This window comes from Geosmithia morbida (genome assembly GCF_012550715.1).
Source record: "Geosmithia morbida isolate 1262 chromosome Unknown scaffold_26, whole genome shotgun sequence".
Lineage (NCBI taxonomy): Eukaryota > Fungi > Ascomycota > Sordariomycetes > Hypocreales > Bionectriaceae > Geosmithia > Geosmithia morbida.
In genome coordinates, this window is record NW_023336213.1 from 566,391 (window position 1) to 576,357 (window position 9,967).

Here is a 9,967-nt window from a genome sequence, read left to right on the forward strand (position 1 = left end):
GATTGAGAACGTATAACTATCTTTCATTATTGGAAAGCCATCCTACATTTCCATCAACCAGAAGAAAACGTAAAGACCTACCCACTATGTCCTGGGTTCCTATTGCCGCCGAATCGCCGTTTTCTCTGGCCAACATTCCATTCGGCATCATCTCAACAGACGCAGATTCGACCTGTCGTCCTGCCATAGCTATTGGCGATCACGCACTTGACCTCAAGGCGTTTTCTAATGGCGGGGGTTTCTCACAATCCCCCGAGATCGAGAAACATGCAGCTGTATTTTCTCGATCGACACTCAACGAATTCGCTGCGCTGGGCCGACCATTTCATCGCCTTACGCGGACCTACCTTCTGGATATCCTCCGAAGTGACACGCAGTACCCAGCCCTGCTTAGAGATAACCCTAAGCTCAAGACTGTGGCCATGGTCGCATTTTCAGATCTCAGGAATCATATGCCCATGGCAGTAGGAGACTACACAGATTTCTATGCTTCGACCAATCATGCATACAATGTCGGCGTGCTCTTCCGCGGACCCTCCAATGCTTTGCAGCCAAATTATAAACACCTCCCCGTCGCCTATCATGGAAGAGCAAGCAGCGTTGTCGTCTCAGGGACTTCAATTCGTCGGCCCTGGGGACAAACGTTGCGCGACCCGAAAGCTGAAATTAAGGAGCCTATTCTAGGACCGTGTCAAAAGATGGATATAGAGCTTGAGATGGGCATGTTTCTATGCCGCCCGAACGACTTGGGAAATCCGGTTCACGTGGACAAGGCTGAAGAACATATATTCGGCTATGTACTCATGAATGACTGGAGCGCAAGGGATTTGCAAGCCTGGGAATATGTGCCCCTGGGACCTTTTACATCAAAAAATATGGGGACATCCATAAGTCCCTGGGTGGTTTTAGCGGACGCCGCAATCCCACGGACCCATGGTCTCACTAACGAGAATACTCTTCTACCATACCTCAAAGAATCTAGCAAGGAAACCGTCCTTGATGTGACGCTTGAGGTTGACCTTATTGGTAAGATACCGTGTTGACACCGCAATCATTTCTACTATGCTATACTAATATCTGAAAAATAGCAAAGTCTGGCTCCAGAAAGACAATAGTAAGAACGAATTCAAATAATATCCTTTGGTCGTGGCCACAGATGATTGCACACCATACAATAAGTGGCTGCAATTTACAACCAGGTGATTTGTTCGGTTCCGGAACTATTTCAGGTTTAGAGCCTGGTTCAGAAGGGAGTCTCTTAGAGCAGACTCAAGGTGGCAAGGTCCCGATTAAGTTTGGAAAAGAGGAGCGGATCTTCCTGAATGATGGCGACACGGTTGTTATGCGAGGCTGGGCAGGCAAAGATGGTGCCCGGATTGGCTTTGGGGAGGTGTCAGGAACAATTGAGGCTCCTTTACCCTCGCCTTATTAAGCAAGTTGGTTTTGATGAACTTGTCCATTCATCAAGTACGCTCTCTATATGGCTTTGCTGAATCAAATTGAATATCACAAAACTTGATTATTAGTGACATTTATTTTGACCTCGGGATCATCAGCAGTACCACATCTGTATCTAGTTCTGAGGGCGAGCAGGACGTCGAAACAGTTTAGTTACTACTTCACGTAAGATATTACATCATGTCGTGTACTCGATATAGTGCACCAGAAGCATGGAAAATGTGATGATGATGATAGCTAACTAGCTAGCACTATGTGAAAATGTGTGTGTCTCCGGAGGTGTTGGACTAAACCGCTGCGCCAATAAGCAAAACTTTAGGCCTGATTGCTTGGGTGGCTGTACCAGCCGGATATACGTCTCTCACACAGTCTGACAGCTGGCTGTAACACGTAACAAGTGGCCTGAGGCTACTAACGCATTGCGGAACTTGGTTTTATTTTTCGCTATCCAAATTGAGCGAGGCAAAAAGGCCAAGAGCCGCGTGCCCCGGACGGTGAAGACTTTCCCCCTCCTTCTCAAGGGGTAAGATGAGGGACGATGGCAACGGCAACGGCGATAGCTCGATGGCCGAGACTTGACGTTGAGAGGGGAGGTGATCGTGTAATGACTCACAATTTTTGTCGATTCCTTTCGTCGGGCGATCCTCGAAGATTCCGTTGTTGTGCAGGGAAAGTTGGGGGGAAGGGGGGGGGGGGAAGTGATTGTTGGTTGTTCATAAGTTAGGATTCGATTCGAGTCATGCCAGCCTCCGTGCCGCCTCATTTACCGCTCTCGAAAAGATTGTTACAATGGTGGGAAATAAACCCGACGAGAGCTTCGCCCGTGACATATGGAAGCAGTCCAGGAACTATGCGTCTAGCGAAGGACCACGTCCAGCATCGTCTCCAAACCCATGACATCCGCCGGGGATATCAACGACCCTTATGCCAAGGGCCTCGCCCAGGACGATCATTTACCCCCGCTTCGTCTTCTTGCGCAAGTCCCTCAACCCGTTTTCATAAAACTGGATGTGCCACAATGATTAGTACGATGAAGGGGTCTCCAGGGCACACACATCACGCTAATTCAGTTCCGGCGATATTGAGAATATTAAGTACACGGTAATGTATCGACAATGCCGACAATACATATAAGTCTTTAAAACTTCCACTTCACCAGATATAATATGGAGTACTCTAGACATAATATTAATTCAAGGTCTTCCCCACCCACCACCCCACACTTCCATATTATGGAAGGCATTTTTAGTATTTTCCTCTGTTATCTTCCCTCACAATTGGCGTAAAAAAAAAAAAAGGAACAACCGCGACAGCAACTGAAGCGGTTAAAATGACCGGAAACATTGTGACCTTGCTAAGACTTCCCACCACAGATGTACAGCTTCGTGAAGAGGTTTGTGAATGGTTCACCCCTATTCTCAGGCATCATGGGAAATGCTGACGAGCAATCAGCTCCTCGAGAGAATCGACGATATTGTCGATAACGTTATCGATTTGGAGCCGGGGACGAAAAAGTACGCTGCCTTCGTTCCACGAGAAGACGACGGGAAGACAGTATGGCTAATCGAAGAGTAAGATCTATGCATTCACACACAATTCCTCCGTTTGTCTAACTAGCTGGCAGGTATGTGAACCAGGCAGCGTATGAAGCCCATGCAAACTCAGATCCTGCTCAGAGGCTCCAAGCATGGCTACGTTCTGTGCCCATATTCTCCGAAGCCAACCCTCCCGTTGTTCTCACTTTACAATATCTCGGCGGAGATTTCTTCTTTTCTCGTCCCGAGCTTAAACAGCATCCCGACCCGCATGTAATCTTTGCCGAGCTTGACTACGTTCCAGGAGGCGTGGATAAAGCCGCGCCGTACTGGAAAGAAGTAGTGGCGACTGGCCGTGAGAACGAGCCTGGTACGTTGCTATATGGCGTCATGCGCGATATGGAGCAGGAGGAGAAGTTGGCAACTTTTGGGGCCTACGAGAGCCCTGAATATTTCAAGGATATACATATGCCTAACGATGCTATCAGCGCCAACATGAGTGACACTAAGTCTCCACGTACTGGGTTGAAACATTATCTTTTGAGGAAGGTCGTGGGGTTTCTATATAAAGATGAGTGATTGACTACTGATATAAATCGAACAAGATGCGCTATCCAGTGTTGTAAGGGCCAATTCCAGATACTAGTGAGCTAAAACGCATCGAGTATGTCGGGAAGATCATACCCATACAGGAATGGGGCTACGACCTTGTATGTACCCAGTGTTATCTCGGTCGTACGAGAGTTTCCAAATGCCTCCGTGCTGGCGCCGACATTGTCCTCTGCGGGCGTTGCCAGTGTTGCCGTTGCTGTTGGCGCCACCGTGTGGTGGTGAAGTTGGGATCGGGAAATTCATGCGCAAGAGTTAGCTGGTACCCTAATTGTTGGCCACGTCATCGAGTGTTCGACATACGCTACAGGAGGTTACAACTCGGCTTTCAAAAAGATTGAGTGACCACGACTTAGGCATGGACTATTCTAATGCCTTTATCGAAACCAACTGCGAACGCATATTTGCCATGGAGCAGGGCCGTGATGGGCTGTTTAGCCTCTGGACCATTGCCAGCCAGCTTCTGTGTGAGATTCAAGGCCTGCTTTACTATAACCCGGATGTAACAGCATGCATCGACAACGTCAAACTCGAACGGATAGGCGACAATGCCGTTTTCATGGGCAAGAGGCATTTGGATGAGTTCTCTTGCCTCAAATTTACAGTATCTGGTGCTCCCGGGAACACAGTCTCAAGATGAGGCGACGGTGGAAAGGATGGCCCATTTGCCCGTTAGGTCTGTCAAGAAGATGGACGCACCGGCCAACACCCAAGAGTTCCCTCGCGAGCAGCCGTCGACCCCTGAGTCTTCAAATTCCGTTGAGTTGACTTCGTTTGGTGCTGTGACATACGGTCCTCTCTGCTGTATCGTCATGAGCCGATCGGGTGTCAACCGAACCTAAGTCTTTTTGTCCGCAACGAGGAGTGGGACTGGCTGCTCTTGATAGCAAAACTGCACGAACTATGCATTTTCTGCTGAAGGATTATCTTAGCCGAGACTTGAATTTGAATTTGACTTTGGGATTTGGCAAAATTAAGAATAAGTAGTACATGGGTAGTCAAAAGGGGAGGTTCTTCCTTTTTGGTTGCCTTGTTTATTACACGCGTATCCCATATTCGAACAATCAGCGAGGAATCCATATGCCTCCATTGCCGTAAACCTTGTCTCTCAGTGTTGCAATTTCACTCCTCACGCCAGCCAAGTGCAGCGGGACACGATCAATACGGCCCTGGACAGACCCCACAACAGCGCCTACACGATCCAGGGTTTCATCGTGTCTATTTATGACACGTTCAGCAGACCACATCTCACGCCCAAGGCTGGCCATGATTGATATTACATCTTCATCATGCTGCCGGACGACGTCAACCAGGTCCGCATCCCTCGGCATTGGCGGGTGCAAGTACCCCACCAGGACAGCCTTGACCTTCATATCGTAAAACAAAGCACCGGAGAAGTCGTGCATCAAGTGCACTGCGACACGGTTCTTCATGACGACCTCAGGGGGCGCGTATCGGAGAGGCGCAATTGTCACAATGGCCGGATACCAGTCACCAGAGACACCATCGTTAGGATTATTCGATGGGACGGAAACACAAGCCCAGGCAGCATACACCCCCTTCAATCGCATCTTGATCTCGTCACGTACGCCTCGCAAGTTTGCTGTAGGTAGCCCCAATTCCGTCGTGGATATGCCCGTCCCTTTGGAAACCCTTCCATCAAAGGCAAGAGGAAAAGGATCCTCTGGGCCGCTGTCTGGACCGAGCACGGGTAGCAAAGCTGTATCGTGGAGAATGGGATCGTAGCGTGTAACCTTATGCTTCTTCCAACTCTCCATAACGGCCTGATCAATGCCCGTCGTCTGTAGCGCTGTCATGCCTAGAGAGGCCCCCGTTTTGACTGTCTTATGAGACACAACCTTGGCAGCCTTGCTCTCAAGTATAAGGGAAGCTGGCCCGGTGTAGCGTTTGGCGAATTGCTGAGCGACCGTACTACCAACCTTGACACCCACCTCTAGAGGTATAGTCTTGAGGCTTGCGCCGCGCATCACACTTGCATCTGCGCTCGTACTGGCCACCCTAAAAACGGGACACCCACAGAGCACCTTTTTCCCATCCTTGTCGCTGCACAGAACCAGTCGAAAATATCCGTCCGTCGCAGCAGCGGGGATGCGCACAATCAGCGTCTCACGGGGAACATGCTTCTTTTGCCTCCCACTGGATTTCTTGATGAAGCGGCCCAGATCACGCTGGATCCCTCTTTCCTCGATGTCAGGTAGGTGCTCAGGGCCGGCCTTTGTCTCAGGCGTCACGTCGAGCCAGCTACCCGTTGTGCCCACAAGGGCCTTGAGGTTCATGCCCATGTTGCCAGAGTAGCCTTTTTGCTGGATCCATATTGTGCGCGTTGATGGAAGCTCGGTGTCCGAGAGAATTGTAATGGATACCGATGTCGAGGGGCCGCGGTACCAGACAAGCGCGTGCGAGTGTCGGATTATGGTGTGGTGGCGTGTCGATTCAGCAGGCCGGGTGATGAGCCCACCTGCAAAGTATTGTGCCTCACCCAGAGCTGCGTTCCACCGACTCTGTGGCTTCACCTGGTCGTCCTCTTGTTGAGCGACATTGGGGTAATTCAGTTGGTCTTGAGCGGACAAGGCTGATGAGCTCCTGACACGGCGTAGTCCCCCGTTGTCCACGGCAGCCCCGCTGTGATATGTTGGAGCTGACAAGAGATACGGTGGGGGCGGTACATCGTCAACGACAAAGCCGACTGGCAATCCGCCATCACGGTCAGATATTCCAGTTGATGGTCGCTGGTGAGCCGATCGCAGGTTCGTTGCGGATCGAGCGAAGCGTAATGGCCGGGGCGCATCTATCGTGGCTGAAGGCGGCGTAGTTTTCGACAATGTTGAATCATTGGGATCCAGCATGGGTCGCCCGCTGTAGCTGTCAGCACTTTGAGGTACGGGCCGTCGCCGTGGTGGGTCCATGGTTCTTATGGGTTGGAGCACTGGTTCAAAGTCAGCATAGCCGTGAGTCTGATCCGTGGTGGTCATGTCTGTCAAAGCATCGGGGGCAAATGTCCTGCATGCTCCTGGAGGAGAGGAAGTGAGAACGGGGCCCTCGCGATATGGTAGCAGCGGTTGTTAATATGAGCTTGACCCACGCTTGGATTTGTTGACCGCTGCCGAGGCAAGCTATAACGAAATTACCACAGTGTTGTTTCAGGGATTGGCATACGGCCTCATACTTCTGAGGCTCTCAAAGAATACTCCTTGTTCTGCCCACGCGCTTATCATTAGACAATTATATCATGATTTAGATTCCAGTGTCATTTTTCTATATCGAGCAATACATGAATTGTTCTAATTGCTGAAGATGGCCTCGATTTCACTAGGCTCCTTGATGGCATCCGTCAAATTTTCATAGCCTGTCTCGGTGACCAGGATGTTGTCCTCAATCCTGACGCCGCCAACGTCCCAGAATCTGTCAAGAACTTCCTTGTTGATAAACTTGCTATGCTTCGGATCCTCGAGGTACGGTTTTATGATGAATTCGCAAAAGTAGATCTTCAGATTAATGTCAGCCGCTTTAACTCCCAGATATCACTTTATAATCTGAAAGAGAGATCACTTACTCCTGGTTCCACAGTCACGACGGCACCAGCCTCCAGCTTGTTGCGCAGCCTTAAGTAACGGAACAAAATGTCCTTGTCCGAACTGTTGGGGTTCCCGCCGACATCGTGCGTATCGAGACCGAGGTAGTGGCCCAAGCCGTGAGGGAAGAAGGCAGCGCTGGTGCGCGACTCGAAGATTTCATCCTTGTCTCCCTTCAGAACGCCAAGGGATAAAAGGCCCTCAATGGCAACCTTGTGCGCATGTGTGTGCACGTCATCCCAGAGCACACCCGGCTTGATCTGCTCAATCGCCTCCTGTTGCATCCTGTAGACAATGTCGTAGAGAGCACGGGAGTCTGGGGTGAACTTGCCGTTTAAAGGGAAGGTTCTCGTCTATATGAGCGCAGAAACCAGTAAGCCAGATAAAAGGGAACATTTGGGATGGGATTCAAGGCAGAGCAACATACAATATCAGAGGAATAGTTCTCCCACTCAGCACCCGCGTCAATTAGCAGATTAATCTTGCCATGAAGGGGCGCACTGTTGTTGACATAGTGCAATGTAGCGGCGGCCCGACCGGACGCAAGGATGGGGTGGTAGGCCATCTCTTTGGCGCCATGGGCCACACACTTCTCAAGGAAGGCAGCCTCGAGTTCACTCTCATTTTTAGCCGTCCTGGCTTTCTCAACGACGGCCTTGTGGGCCCAACCCGAGATCTGGTTGGCCTTGCGGATCAGTGCGACCTCGTACTCGTCCTTGACCACGCGACTGCGGTTGATGATCTCCTTGACGGCGGACAGGTTCTTCTTGGAGAAAATGGATAGATCAATATGGTCCGAAACCTGGCCATCGATAGAAAACACTGTCGACCCGGGATTCGCCGTGCTAAAAGACGATAGCGCCTTGTTGATATCGGTGGTAAAGCGGACGTCATCGACATCGTACTTGGCGAGAGCCTCGTCGATGCTAAGCGGGAGACCGGACCAGATGACATCATCGGGATCGATGGGCGGGATGAAAAGGGTCGACTTGGAAGACTGAATGTCGTAAATGAAGAAACAATCGGCTTCATTGCAGCCCGTCAAATAGTGGAAGAACCGGCGTTGCCTGTGGCACAGTGTGTTAGCTTTCATAAATCACACGGTAACGGAGTGCCTAGGCGGTGGAATCCCTGAATGCATACCGGAAAGGAACTGGACTGTCATTGTCTTCCTGCATCTTAGTCATGGTAGACTCAAGGTATATGAAACCATTGACCCCAGGAACTTTTTCGCGCAAGAGCTCGGTAACACGCTTGGCATGGTCCTTGGCTGGATATTTGCCCTTCAGGACTGCCTCGAAGTTTTCGGCGACCATGGTTGTTGGAGGCACTGAAGATGAGAATGGCCGATGACGACTAGCTGTGGATGGTTTGCGTATGGTTTGAAAAGAGCAGTAGGATGTACGAGGAAAGTATGGGGAAACGAGGGCGCCGCTGGTGGTGTTGGTGTTGCTTAAACGTGTTGCGGGACAAGATAAAAGGATTCGTATATTGGCAAAGGGATGACGCAAAATCCCTAAAGATCCCGCCAGGCAGGGACCTACTGATAGAGGAGTTACGCGGCTAGTGATAGCCATCACAGTATTGGTCTGGGTGCGGGGCATAGCAACGCTATTCAGTGATATAAAGAAGGTGCAGGCAGGAACCCCTCAATCGGCTGGAGACGGCATTGTCCTATTGGGATCCATTAAGCCTGTATTATTAGTAATGAGCCGCTGGTCTAACAACCTAGATGTTACGGCCCGTTATGCGACCTTTACGTGCACCCCACAAATTCCTTACTTATCACCACCACCTTCACTTACACACAATATAACCAACTAAGCGATTACCTTAATGTGACGGTTGGTACGACTCTAACATCCTAGATCCGCGCATTTTGATATTAAAATGGTTTTTTTCCTATATAAACTCTCGACCTATATATCTAGATAGGGGGATTAAAATGTGTTACAGCCCGTTATGCGACCTTCACGTGCACCCCACATTTTTCCTTACTCATCACCACACTCACTTACACGCACTTACCTACGATTACCACGAATCACTATAAATCGTCACGACCACTCCAACGATTACCTACGATTATAACGAATCACTAATAATCGGCCTACGACCGATTAGCACTATAATTTAGAATCACCTAGTATATAGTCAACCTCATTTCTATAGCCTAGTCACTCTTCACCTAGCTATTAATATAATAGTCAACGCTTCTTTTAGAACTCTAGTTCCTTCTATAACTAGTACCTACGACTATAACTGCCTTATTGCTTAGTTAGACGCCCTAACGGCCTCGCTAACATAAAACCGATACTTCTCTAACTACCCTATAGCATAGAGTCGTACTAACCGTTACACATTAATAGCTCTTATTTAGACCATTACTATATTAAACACTAAGCAATATCCAACACTATGTCTTCCGCTATACCTACGTCCTCTAATATTAGAAATAATAGTAACAATACCTAAAAGGATCTAGGCGAAACCCTTAAGCTTAGGAGCCCTAGACCTTTTAACGGTACTAGAGGAGAACTCTAGGGATTTATAACGTAACTTAAAACCTATTATAGGTTCTTTCCTAATAAACTTAGGTTTGCCTATAATAAGGTCCTAACATCCTAGATCCGCGCATTTTAATATCAAAATGGTTTTTTTCCTATAYAAACTCTCGACCTATATATCCGGATAGGGGGATCAAAATGGCTATATTAAAATAATCCGCAACTTATAAGAAAAATGCGTAAAAACTTTAAGATATATTAATTA

The 9,967-nt window shown here is 49.0% G+C and overlaps 3 protein-coding genes across 3 annotated transcripts; 1 reads left to right on the forward strand and 2 right to left on the reverse strand.

Annotated features, from left to right (window-relative positions):
* Window positions 1–86: 86 nt before the first annotated feature.
* GMORB2_4939 (fumarylacetoacetase) lies at window positions 87–1,432 on the forward strand (the record flags this gene model as incomplete). The annotated part of the gene is made up of 2 exons (XM_035466913.1): window positions 87–1,026; window positions 1,089–1,432. The coding sequence occupies 2 exons, from the start codon at window positions 87–89 to the stop codon at window positions 1,430–1,432; spliced, it is 1,284 nt and encodes a 427-aa protein (XP_035318072.1).
* Window positions 1,433–4,666: 3,234 nt separating this feature from the next.
* Window positions 4,667–6,529, reverse strand: GMORB2_4940 (FAD synthase; the record flags this gene model as incomplete). The annotated part of the gene is made up of 1 exon (XM_035466914.1): window positions 4,667–6,529. The coding sequence occupies one exon, from the start codon at window positions 6,527–6,529 to the stop codon at window positions 4,667–4,669; it is 1,863 nt and encodes a 620-aa protein (XP_035318073.1).
* A 375-nt stretch (window positions 6,530–6,904) lies between these two features.
* Window positions 6,905–8,511, reverse strand: GMORB2_4941 (uncharacterized protein; the record flags this gene model as incomplete). Its single annotated transcript, XM_035466915.1, has 4 exons — window positions 6,905–7,108; window positions 7,177–7,548; window positions 7,623–8,262; window positions 8,339–8,511. The coding sequence occupies 4 exons, from the start codon at window positions 8,509–8,511 to the stop codon at window positions 6,905–6,907; spliced, it is 1,389 nt and encodes a 462-aa protein (XP_035318074.1).
* Window positions 8,512–9,967: the final 1,456 nt, after the last annotated feature.